General features: G+C 37.6%; 1 protein-coding gene across 1 annotated transcript in view; it reads left to right on the top strand.

Annotated features, from left to right (window-relative positions):
* r (carbamoyl-phosphate synthetase 2, aspartate transcarbamylase, and dihydroorotase rudimentary) overlaps nucleotides 1-20,220 on the top strand; it is a 175,032-nt gene that overhangs the window by 36,774 nt on the left and 118,038 nt on the right. The window contains exons 3-15 of the mRNA XM_071693871.1: nucleotides 2,006-2,147; nucleotides 3,097-3,255; nucleotides 3,381-3,483; nucleotides 4,878-5,052; nucleotides 6,640-6,778; nucleotides 7,395-7,580; nucleotides 9,947-10,096; nucleotides 10,713-10,822; nucleotides 10,939-11,078; nucleotides 11,259-11,492; nucleotides 12,882-13,032; nucleotides 16,589-16,659; nucleotides 16,806-17,009. Of these exons, the coding sequence (XP_071549972.1) occupies nucleotides 2,006-2,147; nucleotides 3,097-3,255; nucleotides 3,381-3,483; nucleotides 4,878-5,052; nucleotides 6,640-6,778; nucleotides 7,395-7,580; nucleotides 9,947-10,096; nucleotides 10,713-10,822; nucleotides 10,939-11,078; nucleotides 11,259-11,492; nucleotides 12,882-13,032; nucleotides 16,589-16,659; nucleotides 16,806-17,009 (1,964 nt within the window). The remainder of the gene's footprint in view (nucleotides 1-2,005; nucleotides 2,148-3,096; nucleotides 3,256-3,380; nucleotides 3,484-4,877; nucleotides 5,053-6,639; nucleotides 6,779-7,394; nucleotides 7,581-9,946; nucleotides 10,097-10,712; nucleotides 10,823-10,938; nucleotides 11,079-11,258; nucleotides 11,493-12,881; nucleotides 13,033-16,588; nucleotides 16,660-16,805; nucleotides 17,010-20,220) is intronic.

The raw sequence follows: 20,220 nt of genomic DNA, 5'->3' as shown, positions 1-20,220 counted from the left end.
GGCTGCCAAGGGAAATTGAAAATGGGATGGGAAACATCAGCACCTACTTCTTGAATGTGTAGGACTCTGATCCCAAATGTACAAAATGAATGTGTTAGAGTGAAAGGGTTAAAGATTTGACATGCACAACCTTCTTTATCAAAACTTTAGCTTTCTGTCACTTGCGTAGTCTCGTTTGTAAACATTTGTAGGTATCTGTGTGTCTACACTGCTTTGTTTTTGTTATGATTACCCATATCTCCTAGTATGGGAGGAAGTTTTGCATTCATTGGGTTTTCTCTCTTAACCATGCTTGTGTCATATAATTTCTTGAATTATAAGAAACACTCCACATTGACTCCACTTTTAATTTCTTCAGTTTGTCTGAATTTTGATATGGTAGTATTTCTCTTAGATTTTTATGACTTGCTTAATTTCTTGTATGATTCTAGTTCATTGGTTCCAAATTATTCCAAAGAACTTTTAGTTATCACAACATTGTCAGGTCAGCTTGGGAAACTAACATTTGTAATCATTACTTGTTTTTACCAGCCCTTGGTTTTACTTTCCTTATGCAGGCTCTTAAGCTGCAGTTTTTCTGCACACTCTAATCCAGTTGTATTCAAATGTTCTCCAAGTAGACCTATTACCCCGCTGTTTGACATTTATAATGATTTCTGGTCTGTCAGTGTTTGCTCTCAATTTTGCTTACTTTATCTCTGTAACTCGTCACCCTCTATTTTTGTTTAAGGATTACTTAGCTGATTTTTATGTGCCTGTTTGTGTGATAGCTCCTCCACATTTGTCACTCCTGTATTCCTTTTTCTGTGCTCAGTTTTGCAAGCTGGATTCCTCATTTGTTGCCTTTTGTAGTTCTCATCCTAGTATCTTTTTTTTTTTCCCCCATGTAACCCTTTCCCCCTCAGATATTGCCTTCACCCAGTGTACATCATTACCTGTGCATATCCTCCTAACTTCTTTAATAGTTCCAGTAATACTTGGTTAAGCAGTTTCAACCACTTTGACCTTTTACAAATTATTAATGTAGTTTATTTTGGATGCTGTTTTAGTAACATTTTCTTGTTCACATACACTTTTTTTTTTTTTTTTTTTTTTTTTGCAAGTCTTCTGGCTCTTGGCCACTTCCTTTCTTCTTGGCAAACCAATCATCTGTCACTTCTGATTTTGCTGTACAGTTCACTTACATTGTTGTTATATGACTCACATGCTGATTTCCTATTGTGCTGCCTATATCTCTTTTTAATATATCTGTTTTCCATGACTGTTTAAGAAAACTCCTTGAATGTTTGATAACTGATTTGACAGGCTTTGTATTCAGGTTTTATAGGAGACATTCAGTATAGGAAAGTTTTTTGAGGGATCTCAGATTGACAACCTTTAAAATATCTTTTGAATTTTTGAGTAGATTTGACTGAGAGGTTAGTTACCATAAAATTTGGCTTTTGTCAGTCTTTTTGACATCCTTTTAAACCTTTTGTAAGTGTTACTACTAGTTAACCAGTCACCATGCTCCTCCAGCAGAATGCTGCTGTTTACTTAGAATGCTGTTATTACCAGTACATAAGCAAAGGCTTCATTAATTTCTTTTTTATCAGGATTATGGTAAACTTGGCTGTTGACATGACTGGTAAGACTTAGTAGGGTTTGTTATATTTTATTAAGAAATGATAGGCATCAAGTTCTAATATTATTTGCATTGAGAGATTGCTATTTTGGCTTTAACCATATTGTAAAGCTCTGTATATGATGTTTTTCTCATCATTTTATATTTTTTCTCTCCTCTTTAGCTCCATGTTTTTGCCCTTACTGATAACCTGCCACTACCTTCTATGTTTTGCATTCTTTTTCTGTTTTCATGTCTTGTTTATGAATGTTCCTCCAATTTATATATGTATACCCTTTTTTCTGTTTGTATCTGTTCCCTTCTTTTGTTTACTCCATTCTTCTTTTCTGTCCCTTTTATTTTTATTTATACTTCAGTTAGGACTAACAGGGTTTGGTACAGTGTTTCAGACTGGTATGGTAGGCTATCCAGAGGCATTGACAGATCCATCATACTGTGGACAGGTGCTAGTGCTAACATATCCCCTGGTGGGAAACTATGGTGTGCCGGACACTGCCCAACTGGACCAATGTGGTCTTCTCAAGTAGGTTCTTTCCTTTCATATTTTAAACGTAAGACTTTGCAAACAAGTATCCAAACTACCCTTTTTGGTAGATTTTAATATAATTAAGTATGGCATTTTCTTTATTAGTATGACTGTTTGGTATTTTCATTATTTTTCTCTTTTTTTGGTAATGAGGTAGATAATCCTAAATAATCAACAAATCAGTCCTAACTCTTGAGTAGCTGTAGAAAAACTGTTAAAACAATTTTTCTTCATATGAATTAAGAGTTAAACATTGTATTTTAGGAAATATGATTTATATACCGGATTAGCCAGTCCTAAGTAAGGGTGACGGGAGTAGCAGGGGAATGTTAGTGGACGCTATGAGTGGAGTTGAGCATCATAGACTATGCAAGTCTCTGGAAAAGTGTACAGCAGCATACCATGGTCACACTGGCAGGTTTATTAGGCCTCTTAAGTAATTTCAGACTCATTCTTTGTTTGGGTTACCGTCTATAGCTAACCTATAGCGTGTGCAGAATTGAGCTTCTAGTAGGAAATTGTGTGAGCAGGTTGACATTCATAGCACCCTTCTACATATGCAGGTTGACATCCATAGCACGAACAGGGTTATTCCATGGGTCATAGGCTCATACATGGAGCATAAAGATTCATCGTGCTCTTTAGTAGGTTTTGATTAGCTCTGCTAAGTGATAGTTTTATCATACTCTAAGGTTGCATGCTCTATTTGTCCAAAGTTCAAGTTGAAAAATGGACCTATTCATACTGGTGTAAGTACTTCTAAATGTATACCATGATGATATGGTCACCACCAACTTTACTAAGTCATGTTAAGTTTTGAAAATACATATGATGCATGTTATGTGTTAAATATTTTATAGTGAGAATAATTGTATCTGTGCACTAGCTTTGATGTGAAATTTGCTATTATGAATTCTTTTTTGTTAAAATTTGTCATCATCTTCAGGTGGATGGAGAGTAGCAGGATTTGGGCTGGTGGTCTGGTGGTTGGAGAGGTGTGTGCTAAACCCTCCCACTGGGCCTCCATGAAAACTCTTCATGAGTGGCTCTTGGCAGAAGGAATCCCTGGGATACATGGGATAGACACTCGCATGCTTACCAAAAAGTATGTAATGATTTCACATTAATCTACATTACCTTTATGTATTTGATGTATTTTCTTATTGATATGAAGAAGTTACATATGCTTTTCTTAATGAAAATGTAAAAGGGTTCCTTCTTTACTTACAGGATCCGTAAAAATGGATCTATGTTGGGGAAGATTGTTGTTGAAGATGATCCACCATTTACAGACCCAAATAAAATCAACCTTGTTGATATGGTTTCCATTAAGGTCAGTTGATTTTACATATTTTTTGAACTTTTAAAACCTACAGTTTTCTCAGAAGGAAAAGAGATTGACTATTTTCCAAATTTTGAATTACACTTGAATTTTTTGATTGGCTTACAAGCCTAAGTCTTTTAAGTTCTGAGATAAACTTACATTAAGTACCCTACGCTCTAGAAAACACTTCATAAATTTGTATTACTAATGCTTGTTATTTTATGTACATATTTTAAAAGTGCACTTATATTTTAAGGGTAAATGACACCAGGAGGATGTAGATATATTGAATGGAAAAGAGTAAAGCAAAGATTTTAATCGATATTGGATTAGACCATAACTGGATTGCAGTGCTTGTTGTCAGCTGTAGCTTTTATTTGCCAGCCTTTTTTTTGCATTAGAGAGATGTGAATGGAATGTTTAAATTGTGTGCATATATATTTACAAATTCAGTCTTATGTAGCTGGAAATGGAAATTAAATCTGTTGTATAGTTCTCAGACATTGCTGCATATTTATATCTTAGTTTATGGATATTGATATGTCAGGGTCAACAGTAGAAGGTTTCAGATTATGTACTCAGAAATAGGTAAGGATTTGTTCGATCAGTATACTTTGTCAGTAACTTAACCAATTCCATTAACAGTATTGCACTAATGTATATATTAGTTGTGACATAAAATTGTATCATTCCCGTTATGAAAATATACACACTATCTTCTGCTTAATATCAGCTTTGAATGAATAATAATCCATCTTTTACCTTTGAACACCATCTATGTATTTATGGTTATATGTGTATAGGGTCTCAGTTCACCCACACCCATCCTCAACATATGTCTTGTGTGCTGAAATGAATTATAGGTTCCTGTGCAAATATAGATGCTTCCTACTGTCCACTTTGCATGTAGATTGAAAATGACACCAATTTACATGGTTAGAAATAATTACTCTTAATGTATAACAAGGTTAAGAAATAGTTTAACACCAAATTTAATTATTGTTGTATTTAGTTGCATTAGTGGCATATTATGAATTATTGTGTACCACAAGATCTTGTTCTTTTATTTTATTCTGAATTTTTTCTGTTAGGGTTTGAACACTTGAAGGTTTAGAGATATTCAGTAATTGATATGATCAAGAAGGATTATGCAGAAGACTTCCTGTTTTGAATGTAGGATAAACATTTATTATAGACTGAAAGTTATATTTCATCTGTCTTAAGATTTTTCAGTATATAGCTGAAAGATCAGATGACCGGCTTAAACAGGTTGATGTCAGAAATGGGGAAAAAGTAAGACTCCAGTGTTTCTTTACTTCGAGTTTTCTTTCTTTGTGATTAGTTTACAATAACTTGGTGTTATTGAAATGGAGATATTAGTCACTTTGTTTAATTCTACCTAGGAACCTCGGATATTCAATCCAGAAGGTGAAGTTCGTATAACAGCAGTGGATTGTGGTTTGAAATACAACCAACTGCGCTGTTTAATTAAACGCAAGGCCTGTGTCACACTTGTACCTTGGGACCACCAACTTGACCCAACACAGTATGATGGACTCTTCATCAGTAATGGACCAGGTGAGTATTTTGATTGGCTGTTAGGAGTGAAATTGAAATAAGGTAAGGGATATGAATAATGTTATCAAAATTTGTTTGGTTGACAGATGGAATATTGCTCCAGAGGCTTTCATTGCTGTCCCTCTAAAGGTTTTTTCTCATATTAAATGTCACTACTTTGAGGAGCTTTCAGTCTTATTTGTTGTGTTTATGATGGGCACCACTATTGTGCTTGTATCTAAGACGTGAAACTGATGTGAAGTCACTACAGTAAACCATTAAGTTAACGAAACCCTAATATAGTGGATTTCAGATTTAACGGAGCGGGCATGTAATGATACATTAATATATTATAATTTAAAAGATGGACAGGAATGAAAAAATATCAAATGCTGCACCATGTGCATTTCATATTGTACTTGTTTTTGGTAGCATGGGATATATTTACTTTGTTTTAGTGTCAGTCTGCCTCTAGCTATGTGATCAGGTTGTATACAGAGAACTATGGCTATATTTATTAAATGATTTAGCAGGCCTAACAATTCAAAATGGCATCAAGTGATAGAAGATTTAAAAGAAAGTGTGAGAACTGTATATTGCATTACAGTATATTGTATTAAAGAATGGCCCATAGGTTGCACTCAGTTTAACAGACTTTTGGCGTTAACGTACACCCCCTCCCCATATTAGTCCGTTAAATTGAGGGTTTATAGTATTTGTAAATAACTATTTGTATTGTATGGGAAGCTAGTTTTACACTTGTGCAACCACATCTTTTGAACACTCTTTGTCATGCAGCGTTTTAAATTTTTGTATGCTGTCTGCATTTACCGTGTCTTCTGTCATTTTATTCCTTTCATCCACCTCTCTTACTCTGTGAAAGCACTTCTCAACATTTTTCAAAGAGTGTGATAGTTAACTGTATGGTTTTTGTATCATTACATCTGAAATACTGTTCACTGTATACCTCATCTGTCTATTTTCAGAACTTAAAAGCTGTTATCAGGTCACCCTTTACTCCTCTGTCTTTTGAAGTTGACTAATTCAAGCATCTTTTCTGTCCATGTAACTCATCTCTTTGAATGTTTTTACCATCTTTCTTGCTGTCTTCAGGACCTTCTTTGTTAGCGCTTCACGCTTATGTAGATTCAGTGACCAATCTAAAGAAGTATATTTTAGTTATGGCCATATGTATAATGTAAACAGCTTGTGGAATGATTCCTATCAGGAACATGAATGATCATGCACTTTATTTTGGTATAATGCACATTATGTCACAGGGGTCATTTGAATAACCAGGAAGATGAGGCTTATGGATAAATGGATATCCAGTGTTTTTGGAAAGGTGGATACAATGTAGAATAGGATGAACTATCCTTATCTGGATCCAGCTGTTTTGACCTTCATGAATGAACCCTTTATCCTTCTGCCTTAGTACAAAAGTTAAATGTCACTCTGGTTGTCATGTGAAGAATATTACTAAGGTAGTTTCCTGTTGATTTTTTTTTTTAAAGTGGAATCCTCACTTTTAAAACTCATGATAACTTTTAGTGATTATTGCAGGTACCATTATCCTTGAACATTAGAGCTTTTAATTTTCTTTTACAGGTGATCCACAGATGTGCAGTACAACTGTAGAACACCTTCGGTCAGTCATGGCCTCAAGCAATACTAAACCTATTTTCGGTATTTGTCTTGGGCACCAGTTGTTGTCAGCTGCTGCTGGTTGCTCCACCTATAAGATGAAGTAAGTACAATTAATATGTTTTGAATTGAGGTATTTTTGGTATCATTAGAATATCCTTAATGACAGGTATGTAACATATTAAGGTGAACTGTATTTACTAAGAAGCACATGTGTTTTGAAAATGAGGTACTTTTGATGTCATTAATGTATTTATAACTAGTACTTAACAGTATATTTTACTTAAAAACATGGCCATAGCTTCCTTTTACTAATTCTATCCAATCTACCATTTTCTGTTGTATTGTTATTTATATTTAACTCCTAAGATTCATACTTATGTTCATCTTAATCTCATCATTATGTGTGTTGTGCCCTCTTCACTTGTCTCATTTTTTAAATACATTGTATATATAGAATCCCCAAGTTCACTCCACCGGCATCATTTTACTTCGGTGTAGATTGTTAGTGATAGAACTATGGAAAGAATTTTTTTATACATGCATGAGTGAGGTAGCATCATATGAAGAGATTACCCTCTAAGGCTTGGTCATCTGTTCTGGATTGCTACCTTGCTAACACGGGAAATGGCAAATATGTGTGAAGAAAAAAGATATATTTATGTATATGTATGGAAAGAAATTAATATATGTATGTATCATATTTTTACCCCCTATAGGTATGGCAATCGTGGGCATAACCAGCCTTGTATTCATGAAGGTTCCAGACGATGCTTCATCACATCTCAAAACCATGGATATGCTGTTGATATATCTTCAATACCTCATGACTGGGCTCCACTTTTCACCAATAAGAATGACAATTCAAATGAGGGTATTGTTCACTGTACCCTACCATTCTTTAGGTAAGGAATATATGCACCCTTTATAGTGAGTTGTAGCTTTCTGTTGAAACTTATTTAATGATCTTTGAATTTACTATTTTTCTTTGGAGGAAATTTAGGAAACTGAGAGAGGCAGTCATTCCCATTGTGAGTATAGTTTTTGGCACTGAGCAGTGCTTGTATGACATGTGTGAGGCTGCAAGAAATGTGTTTGGTAGTGTGTTACCATTGTCCTGATAATGATTGTTTAAATGCTTGCTGTAGTAAGCTTTTGTATGATTTGAAATAGTGAGATTGTGACATCACAACCTCCCTTGCTTCACTGGATCTCTGAACTTATAGTTACCTGTTGAATGAAACTTACATTAACACAGAAAATATAATTAATTTTTAAAGTTTAATATGTAATGTATTTTCATAAATTACTTTTTGCATATTTCTAAACTATGAAAAGCCCTGTCACACAAATCTGCTGCATAGTAAAAGTTGCTCTAAGAACTTTGAATATGAGAGTTTATTGCCCACAGATGAGGTCAGATGATTCCATCTGATCTTCCTTAAAGCCTAGTCCTTCCTTTCGCTGATGGTTTGGCAGTATCACAAATCTTCCCTCAAGACCACTCCCCATCCCATTAGTCTCACATTTCTATAAGAATTCATGTATGCTGTTTATTTTTTTTAGTACATTTACACCATAAGATATTGGTGATACTACATTTATGCAGGGTATATCCTTTCCTGTTGTGTTGTAGAGTTTCTGTTTCAATGAATTTTTACAGTGAATGGATAGCAAAAAGCAAGTGAAGCTTCTGTACCTCCAGCTGCAAGAGCAAATGCTATTTTGGTTTAGTATGTTTCTCTCCCTTCTCCTGTACATTGTCTTTCCACCTAAAGATTTAACCATTCACTGGTACTTGTATGACACGGTTTTCCTCCCAGTGGTGTTGTTTGAAGATTTTCCTTGAATAGGGCTTATACTTCATCTGTGCTTTCTAGTAATACTCTTTCATAAGTCTTCTTTGTGATCAATCATACTTCTAGTAATGGTGCATCAGTTAATTTGTTTTGTGATTTAAGCTATCTGACTTTTGTTTGAAATTTTGTAACAAACTTCTTGTGAGGGTTTAAACATTAAAGATATTTTGAGACTTCCAACTCACCCAGTATCACTTCCTACACAATAGTGACATTTGCATCCCTGACTTTCTCACATAGGTTAGTTGGAGATTAGCCTCTGTACCAAGGTCCAGCTTTCACTTGATTAGGTTTATCATTTTACTTAGACTTTCTCCTTCTTTGAAACTGGATCTCGATATTTCCATCTAATGTAAGTCAATCTTGGGATTTTGTGGGTTGGTTTTACCCAGATACTTAAAGTATGAAGCCCGTATGCTATCTTGATATCATTATCTTAACCACCTGAGATATGTTTTCCTTGTATATTTAATTTCAGAGGTAGTACCTCTCGTACCCCTCGTCCTTTTAACCCACTTAATAGTCTTGGTTAGCTTGTTTCTGTCGTCTGTCATTGGATATCCACTCCAGTAGACATATATTAACATGATTAAAAGTAGATGAATGAAAGATGGATTTAGATTATCATGAAGTGATTTAGACTATCTATCTATATATATATCTCTTAACACCTGTTCTGGCTGGACCTCCCTCAAAGAGGTGGCCATGGCAATAGAGTCACCATAGCAAGTGGACTCAGGTGACGCTTTTTAACCTTTAATGCCTCACCCTTAACAGGCTACTGGCAGAGGGCAAGTCCAGCATAGTGTTTATAGAGGCCCTACCTTATGTTCCTAATGACTACTTCTATCTTATTCTCCTACCTGCTACTTCTACCTAATGTTTCTACCTGATAATCCTGCCTAAATATTCCTATCTACTACTTCTGTCCACTTCTCCTACAATCTTACCAGTTGACAGGGCTAGTGCATACTGCTCACTACAGGAAAGGTTAGAGTTATGAAGAATGATGTGCATGAGTTTAGTGTTGTCAAGTGTTACATATGATTAGGAGAGATTGTTTGTTTGTGGACAGAGTGCCAGTAGTCCGCATATTAGTGAGGCAGAGAGGAAAGATAGCTGCCTGGGTTGAGAGGAGTGCAACTTAACAAAGACTAAAGTGCTGGCTCACTAAGCAGATGTCACTAGCCCTTCTGATACCCAGACGGGTAGTACTGGTAATACACCTCCCTAGTCATTGGCTTCCTACCAACTACTGCTTACAGTTAGAAGGATTAAGAAGGATGATTTATATAATCATTATATTAGCCTATCTGTGATTTGATTATTTTGTCACTTTGCACACTGATTATGTAACTGAAATTATTACCTTTTTTGTCTGTATATTAAGGCACTTGCATTCTTCTCTTTAGTGTACAGTTTCATCCAGAGCATAGTGCTGGTCCAGAGGATCTAGAAGTACTGTTTGATGTATTTCTGGATTTGGCAAGACAGTCGAGTAGAGGTGTGACATGTGAAAACTGGGAACTGTCTTCTCTTATCACCAATCATCTTACCTACAAGTAAGTTCTATCAGTAGTATATTTGTTTTTGTCTTGAATGAGTAGTTTTACCTACATGGGGTGGGATTAGTGTATAAAATTTTGTAAATTGTTGAAGATGCATTGCCTTTACAAAATAATTTCATGTAAGTAAGAATGCCTGTTATTATTATTTTATTATACTTAATCACCATCTCTTGCATTAGTGAGGTAGCATAAGGAAACAGTTGAGGAATGGCCCAACCCACCCACATACACATGCATACACATGTTATATGTAAATGTATTGTTTTATACACACTTGTCAATTCTCATGTGAGCGAGGTAGTGTCATGATTGAGCCTTAGATGGAAAAATCCTCTCTTGGGTCATTGCTCTGTTCCTTCTTTTTGAAAGTAATACAAGGAGGATTTCCATCCAGCCATTCCTGCCCCTCTTAGTCGCCTTCTACAACATGCAGGGAATACCCGGGCAGTATTCTTTCTCCCCTTCTCCAAGGGATAATATTATACATTTTTACTTTGAGTTTTATTATTTTTATATTAATAAATGTATTATTACAATGTTAGTGTTGAAATATTTTGGTTTGTATATTGTTATTGCTAAGTTATTTTCTGTTATTTCCAATCCTTTGCAGGCCAAATTCTGAAGTACCTCAGGCAGACATTGGGCGACTCCCTAATAAAGTCCTCATTTTAGGGTCTGGTGGATTATCTATTGGTCAAGCTGGAGAGTTTGATTATTCTGGTGAGTTGAGGATACAGTGGGTTAGTGCAGTTATTTTAGTATTTGTGCATTAGAAGAAATACACAATACACAGACTTATGAATGAAAGCATTTCTTGTATTTTATTCTATTTATAGGCTCACAAGCAATCAAAGCAATGAAGGAAGAAGGAGTTGAAACAGTCCTTATGAATCCTAACATAGCTACTGTTCAAACCAGCAAGGGCCTTGCTGACAAAGTATATTTTCTTCCAATTACTGCATCGTATGTTGAGCAGGTTAGTAAGTATCTGAATTTGATATTTTTTGTAGCATTTTTTGAAGTTAGTATGAATTGGCAAAATGGTTTTAGACATTGCATTCAGATGATCTATGTTAAACATTGGAGATCTATGCTGACAGAAATGTTTTGTGAGCTTTTCTTGACACATCCTTGAGCCAGGCTTGGTTAACTTTAGGTTATCAAGTCTGAGCGTCCAGATGGTGTCCTCCTCACATTTGGAGGACAAACTGCCCTCAATTGTGGTGTCGAACTAGAGAGAGCTGGCATTTGGACGAAGTATGGAGTTCGAGTTTTGGGAACTCCTGTGGCATCCATTGTACAGAGTGAAGATAGGAAGATGTTTGCTGAGGTGGTTGCCTCCGTCGGTGAGAGAGTGGCACCTTCAGCTGCTGTATACTCTGTGGAAGAGGTATGAAAATTATGTGCTCTGCAACACTTGTATATAAATGTTTAATGGGATGTATTTATTGCATCTACCAAATCCATCATGTAAGTAAAGGGCTCTTCATTTCTGTCATAATCATAATTATCTTGATGATGATTATGATCTTTGCCTCAAATTTAAAGGAAAAAGATCAAAATGTACTCATGATAAGGAGAATGAGAAATATCAGGATCTTTTATCATGAAAAGGGATTGTTATCTGTTGATGAAGCTTCACAATGTCATCTTCATAGCAAGTTATAGATGTATTATACTGTACATGAAACACCTTAGCTTACCATCCTTACTTACTGAAAAAGAACTGTACTGAAACATGGTAATGAGGGATTTAGGTACTGCTGGAATGGAATAGTGTGTACTGAGGATTACTGGGAGAGAGTGTGAGGGGCATTATGGTTATTTACATTACATCCTGAATATCACTGGTAATGCACATGATATTTGATAAACTTGCAAAAAAATTTGAAGAAAGGTGGAGTGGAACAGGGATGCAATGAGGGCCACTGGAAGGTAGAAGGAGGGAGCTAGGCTTGTCTCCATCACCCCTGAATCATCTGATCCAGCATTTGTTTCTGAAAAGAATTTTTTTTTAGATGTTGAAAATATGTAGATTAAAAAAGTGTTCAGTCTGTTGCAGTGTAAAGCAGTGTTGTAAGTTGGTGTGCAAGTTAGAAACATAACAGGTCAAAGCTTCTTAACTCAAAGCCTTTTTTTTTTGTTCTTTATGTTTTTCATTGTTTCCTGTGCTAGCAGGTTGCACCAGGAACAGACAAAGGCCCCATTTGCTTGCATCCATCTAGTAGCTGACTTATATAATGTATAGAAACCACAGCCCCATTTCCACAACCAGGCCATACAGACCTTTCCTTAGTTACCCCTCAGTTGCTTCACATGATTTGGTTCAGTCCTCTGATAGCACATCAACCACTTCATTCCAGTTCACTTTATCTGATGCACACCTTTCACCCTCCTGCACGTTCAGGCCTTGATCATTCAAAATTTTTTCATTCCATCCTTCCATCTCCAGTTTGCTCTTCCCCTTCTCCTTTTCCCCTCCACTTGTACACATACATCTTTTGTCAACTCCTTATTCTCTCTGTACAACCTAACCATTTTAGCATATTTCAGCTCTTGACCACAAACTTCATTGCTCAACATTTTTCTTACCCTCCTATATTTATTAAGAAATATAAATGTACAATGATAGTTTTTGGCAGTTGGTCTCTATACCAGTGTGCTTTAGATGAGATCAGATTATTTTAACCAAGTTGTCATTGATTTTATAAACTTATGCTGGATATAAAGTAATTCATCATATTTTTCTTTGGTAAATGATTTTTGTCTCTAACACCAGGCTCATGAAGCTGCAGAGAGGATTGGCTACCCAGTGTTAGCTCGTGCAGCTTATGCCTTAGGAGGTCTTGGTTCTGGGTTTGCCAACACCCCACAGGAGCTTTCTAAGCTTGCAACTTCTGCCTTTGCACACTCACCACAGCTGATTATAGGTTTGCTACACTTATGGAGTACTTGCAATGAGTAGGATGTATTTTACTTAGTACAAATTGAAAATATACTGGGGATTGTCCCCTAGATATTTTTTTCATTTGAATCTCAACCTTGCTTAGGTTGTAATTCTAGAATTCACTGTAAAGTATCTGTCATTGTAAGATATTGTTACTATTCAGTAGGGAGAACTCAGTTTGTAATGCTATATGACAATTTGTTTTTAAGGTCTTGGCAGTACATTTAGTGTATGTGAGACATTATATTATTACCCTCTTTTCAATCAATTTGTGTGTTATTCTGTCCGGTAGACATGGTCTTGGTTGCACAGTAGATCAAGTACACTATATATTAAACGTATATTTGCACCATGAGTACCAAACTTGAAGGTAAAAACATGAATATTTTGTGGCACATAGATATTCAAACTTGTGTTTTGATTAGGGAAATTTTTTTTTTTTTTTTTTTTTTTTGTGTGTGTGTGTGTGTGTGTGTGTGTGTGTGTGTCTTTTACTTTGAGAGTGCCTAATGATAGGAACCTCATTTTATGATATTTGTGTATTAGGCAGAGATGAATACTGTGGCATTAAGATTTTTGCACATTATGGAGCTAATTATTTTTTCTGTGAATTTAGATTGTGGCAGGACATTAGGCAACACATGCATGTGCCTTTTGTTTGTAGAAAGTAAGGTCTGATTTTGGCAACATGCTAAATTTGTTATAAGAAATTGCCAAGTTGTTTATTTTATATATATATATATATATATATATTTTTTTTTTTTTGTCGCTGTCTCCCGCGTTTGCGAGGTAGCGCAAGGAAACAGACAAAAGAAATGGCCCAACCCACCCCCATACACATGTATATACATACACATCCACACACGCAAATATACATACCTACACAGCTTTCCATGGTTTACCCCAGACGCTTCACATGCCCTGATTCAATCCACTGACAGCACGTCAACCCCGGTATACCACATCGATCCAATTCACTCTATTCCTTGCCCTCCTTTCACCCTCCTGCATGTTCAGGCCCCGATCACACAAAATCTTTTTCACTCCATCTTTCCACCTCCAATTTGGTCTCCCACTTCTCCTCGTTCCCTCCACCTCCAACACATATATCCTCTTGGTCAATCTTTCCTCACTCATTCTCTTTATGTGCCCAAACCATTTCAAAACACCCTCTTCTGCTCTCTCAACCACGCTCTTTTTATTTCCACACATCTCTCTAACCCTTACGTTACTTACTCGATCAAACCACCTCACACCACACATTGTCCTCAAACATCTCATTTCCAGCACATCCACCCTCCTGTGCACAACCCTATCCATAGTCCACGCCTCGCAACCATACAAAATTGTTGGAACCACTATTCCTTCAAACATACCCATTTTTGCTTTCCGAGATAATGTTCTCGACTTCCACACATTCTTCAAGGCTCCCAGGATTTTCGCCCCCTCCCCCACCCTATGATCCACTTCCGCTTCCATGGTTCCATCCGCTACCAGATCCACTCCCAGATATCTAAAACACTTTACTTCCTCCAGTTTTTCTCCATTCAAACTTACCTCCCAATTGACTTGACCCTCAACCCTACCGTACCTAATAACCTTGCTCTTATTCACATTTACTCTTAACTTTCTTCTTTCACACACTTTACCAAACTCAGTCACCAGCGTCTGCAGTTTCTCACATGATTCAGCCACCAGCGCTGTATCATCAGCGAACAACAACTGACTCACTTCCCAAGCTCTCTCATCCACAACAGACCTCATACTTGCCCCTCTTTCCAAAACTCTTGCATTCACCTCCCTAACAACCCCATCCATAAACAAATTAAACAAATAATTTGGTGTCATTGATAAAGATTTTCTGGACGTCATCGTTTGTGAACTATATCATGAATGTATTGCATGTATTTGTGGCAGATTCAAGAGTAACTCTGGAATCAGGTATCTGAATTTAGGAGTGTGTGAAAGGAAGAATTCATGAGTTAGAGTGAACAAAAGTAAGATAATGAGTTGTAGCAGGTGGATCAAGATAGGATGGTTTTAATGTAAGTTTATATGGGGAGGACCTGGAGGAAGTGGGGTGCTTTACATGCAAGGGAGTGAACATGAAAACAGATGAAACAACCATGGGGAACGCACAAATCATAAGTGGCCATCAGCAGCTCAAGGATGGGCTGTTTTGGTACCTGCTTCTTTCCCTACATGCAAAAAGCTCTGGAACTCTACCCCCTCATGTCTTTTCCAATAACTATGACCTAGCATATTTCAAAAGACAGGTTTTTCACTCTCAAAGATTTGTAAGTACTTTCCCTTGTCTTTTCTTTTTCTGTTTCATAATTCTCTTTATTTTTCAATTGGGGCCTGCGTTGATGTGGACTTTTGTCCATGACTGGAACCTTCAAAAAAAAAAAATCTATTTAAGTTCTGGTTGTATATAAGAGTGTATGGAAGGAGAAGTCATTGTCTGTCAGGGCAGAAATGGGTATAGTAATTTCAAATGTTGTATGGATTTGAGTCTTGGCCCTAAATGCAAAAGAATGGAAAAGAATTGACGTGTTAGAAGTAAAAACCTGAAGGACAGTATTTTATGAGGTAGTTGATATGTATATGTGCGTGTGTGGGCGTGTATGTATGTACATGTGTATGTGGGTGGGTTGGACCATTCTTTCGTCTGTTTCCTTGCGCAACCTTACTGACGCGGGAGACAGCAACAAAGCATAATAATGATAATGATAATAATAGTTGATGATACAGAAAATAACAGTGTAAGAGCAGAGTATGTTTGTAAGTCTGGTTGGGAGAGCTGACCAGAGTTTGATGAGACACTGTACCTCCTTTCCCCAAATGATGTAGCTATATACCTTTCCTCCATTCATCTTCCCTTGTTCCTATAACCTTTCTGATTATAAGAGTCAGGTAGTGGTTGGGAAGCAGCCAACAACCAGGAAGATACATTACCAGTACTACCTGCCTTTTTTTTCTTTTTTTTAGGGGGGGGTTAGTTACAGCTGCATAGTGAGCCAATAGTTTAGTGGTTGTCGAGTTGCACTACCATGACTCAGGTTGCTGTCTTTTTGTTCTGCCTCACCCACATGTGGACCACAAACATACAGTCTCTTCTTGTCACACTTGATATTTGACAATTAACTCACACAGCTTATTCTTAAGTCTATATTTTCCTGTTTTGAGCAATGTGTGCTAGCCCTGCCCTTTGGCGCAATGGTAGGAGCAGTAGATAGAAGAAGTAGGTAGCAACATTTAGGCTGGAGCAATAGGTAAAAGTAGTTGGTAGGAACATTAGGCAGGAGCATTAGGTAGAAGTAGTCTGTAGGAACATTACATAGGAGCCTTTGCAAATGCTGTAGGCTTGCCCTCTGCCATTGGCCTGTTAAGGGTGAGGCACTAAAGTCTAAGAAGCGGCTCTGGAGTTCACTAGATATGGAGGCTATCGCTGTGGCCACACCCTTGAGGGAGCTTCAGTTGCTTACAGGCGTCAGATATATAGATAGACATTGATCTAATGTAATTTTCTTTGACAGATAAGTCCTTGAAAGGATGGAAAGAAGTGGAGTATGAAGTAATGCGAGATGCTTTTGACAACTGCATCACAGTAAGCATCTTTTTGGATTGAATTATTTATTTTCTTTTGTTGCACCTTCAGAATTGTCTATGAATTTTGTATGTCGACTTTGTTCTTATATAAAAATGAATAATATTTTTGCAATATGCTTGTTAAAGTATCAAAATTTTTTCCAGGTTTGCAATATGGAAAATATTGATCCTTTAGGGATCCACACAGGTGAGAGCCTTGTTGTAGCACCATCACAGACTCTGACCAACAGGGAATATAATCTCTTACGTTCTACTGCCATATCAGTTGTAAGACGTTTGGGTGTAGTGGGTGAGTGCAACATACAGTATGCTCTTAACCCAACTTCAGAGGAGTACTACATCATTGAGGTGAGTGGAAGAAAGTTATAAAAATTTAAAGAAAACTTTGATACATTAGACCCTTTTTGCACATGCTGAATAACACTCCTTCCAGTTTAGGTGATAATTTCATCAGATGTGCAGAATTGTATCAGTCCGTGGCAATATAAAGTGTAGTTGCAGAATTACCCTGTTAATCGTAACAATTTTGTATAGAAATCATCGCTGGTAGCTATAACCTGCTGCCTCTACTTTGTTTAGAGATGTAGCAGTACTGTCTATTAATGTTATATTTGCCTAATGAATACAAGGTAATTGTGTGAGTCATGATTATATCTATGTATCCCTGGGGATAAGGGAGAAAGAATACTTCCCATGCATTCCCTGTATGTCGTAGAAGGCGTCTAAAAGGGGAGGGAGTGGGGGGCTGGAAATTCTCTCCTCCCATTTTTAATTTTCCAAAAGAAGGCACAGAGAATGGGTCCAAGTGAGGATACTCCCTTTAAGGCTCAGTCCTCTGTTTGTAACACTACCTCGCTAATGTGGGAAATGGCGAATATGTATGGAAAAAAAGAATATATAGATGTGAATAAGAGTAAGGTTATTAGGTACAGTAGGGTTGAGGGTCAAGTCAATTGGGAGGTAAGTTTGAATGGAGAAAAACTGGAGGAAGTGAAGTGTTTTAGATATGTGGGAGTGGATTTGGCAGCAGATGGAACCATGGAAGCGGAAGTGAATCATAGGGTGGGGGAGGGGGGTGAAAATTGTGGGAGCCTTGAAGAATCTGTGGAAGTCGAGAACATAATCTCGGAAAGCAAAAATGGGTATGTTTGAAGGACTAGTGTGGTTCCAACAATGTTGTATGGTTGTGAGGCGTGGACTATGGATAGAGTTGTGCGGAGGAGGCTGGATGTGCTGGAAATGAGATGTTTGAGGACAATATTGTGTAAGGTGGTTTGATCGAGTAAGTAATAATAGGGTAAGAGAGATGTGTGGAAATAAAAAGAGCGTGGTTGAGAGAGCAGAAGAGGGTGTTTTGAAATGGTTTGGGCACATGGAGAGAATGAGTGAGGAAAGATTGACCAAAAGGGTATATGTGTCAGAGGTGGAGGGAACGAAGAGAAGTGGGAGACCAAATTGGAGGTGGAAAGATGGAGTGAAAAAGATTTTGTGTGATCGGGGCCTGAACATGCAGGAGGGTGAAAGGAGGGCAAGGAATAGAGTGAATTGGATCGATGTGGTGTACTGGGTTGACGTGCTGTCAGTGGATTGAATCAGGGCATGTGAAGCGTCTGGGGTAAACCATGGAAAGTTGTGTGGGGCCTGGATGTGGAAAGGGAGCTGTGGTTTCGGGCATTATTGCATGGCAGCTAGAGAATGAGTGTGAACGAAGGGGCCTTTGTTGTCTTTTCCTAGTGCTACCCCATCGCACACATGAGGGGGGAGGGGGATGGTATTCCATAGGTGCGATGGGAGTGAATGGGGGCAGACAGTGTGAATTGTGTGCATGGGATATATGTATGTGTACTGTGTAATGTATATACATGTGTACATTGAGATGTTAGGTATGTATATTTGCGTGGTTGAACATGTGTGTGTGTATACATTGTGTATGGGGGTGGGTTGGGCCATTTCTTTCGTCTGTTTCCTTGCGCTAACCTTGCAAACGCGGGAGACAGCGACAAAGCAAAATAAATAAATAAATAAATAAATATATATATCTTTCATACATTTTGCCATTTCCCGCATTAGCAATGTATGGTTAAGAGAGAAGACTAGTCCTTTGAGGAAGATCTTTCACCTGGCCCCCTTCACTCTGTTCCTCCTTTGGAACTTAAAAAAAAAAAATCGGAGGGTAGGATTGTCCAGCCACCCGCGTCCCTCCCCTTTTTAGTCGCACTTTTGTGAACACGCAGGAAATACTTGGAAAGTAATCTTTCTCCCCTATCCCCAGGGATATATATATATATATATAATATAATATATATATATAATATTTTTTTTTTTTTTTTTTTTTTTTAAACTATTCGCCATTTCCCGCATTAGCGAGTAGCGTTAAGAACAGAGGACTGGGCCTTTGAGGGAATACCCTCACCTGGCCCAATTCTCTGTTCCTTCTTTTGGAAAATTAAAAAAAAAAAAAAAAACGAGAGTGAGGAATAGCAGACCCCCGCTCCCTCCCCTTTTAGATCGCCTTCTATGACGACGCAGGGAATACTTGGGTAAGTATCCCTAAACCCCTATCCCCAGGGATAAAAATAAATATATATATATATATATATTTTTTTTTTTTTTTTTTTTAAACTATTCGCCATTTCCCGCATTAGCGAGTAGCGTTAAGAACAGAGGACTGGGCCTTTGAGGGAATACCCTCACCTGCCCCAATTCTCTGTTCCTTCTTTCAAATTTTGCCCCCCTTTCACCCCCGCATGCGGCCCCGATCACACAAAATCTTTTTCACTCCACTTTCCCCTTTCCAAATTTGGTCCCCACTTCTCCTCTTTTCCCTTCCACCCCAACACATATTTCCTCTTGGTCAATTTTTCCCTCACTCATTCTTTTTATTTTCCCAAAACCCCAAATTTCAAAACACCCTCTTCTGCCCCTCTAAAAAACCACGCTCTTTTTTTTTCCCCAAAACATCCCCCTTTTAAACCCTTAGTTACTTACTCGTTTCAAACCACCTCAAACCACAAAATTGCCCTAAAAACATCTCATTTCCAGCACTTTCCACCCTCCTGGCACAACCTATCCATAGCCCACCCCTTTCGCAACCAAAACAAAATTTTTGGGAACCACTTTTTTCCCCTTCCCCAAAACCATACCCATTTTTGCTTTCCGAGATAATGTTCTCGACTTCCACACATTCTTCAAGGCTCCCAGGATTTTCGCCCCCTCCCCCACCCTATGATCCACTTCCGCTTCCATGGTTCCATCCGCTACCAGATCCACTCCCAGATATCTAAAACACTTTACTTCCTCCAGTTTTTCTCCATTCAAACTTGCCTCCCAATTGACTTGACCCTCAACCCTACCGTACCTAATAACCTTGCTCTTATTCACATTTACTCTTAACATTCTTCTTTCACACACTTTACCAAACTCATTCACCAGCGTCTGCAGTTTCTCACATGATTCAGCCACCAGCGCTGTATCATCAGCGAACAACAACTGACTCACTTCCCAAGCTCTCTCATCCACAACAGACTTCATACTTGCCCTTCTTTCCAAAACTCTTGCA

This window comes from Panulirus ornatus, chromosome 56 (assembly GCF_036320965.1).
Source record: "Panulirus ornatus isolate Po-2019 chromosome 56, ASM3632096v1, whole genome shotgun sequence".
In the NCBI taxonomy this organism is placed as follows: domain Eukaryota; kingdom Metazoa; phylum Arthropoda; class Malacostraca; order Decapoda; family Palinuridae; genus Panulirus; species Panulirus ornatus.
Note: the sequence above shows the minus strand (reverse complement) of the source record. Positions and strands in the feature narration are given on the sequence as shown.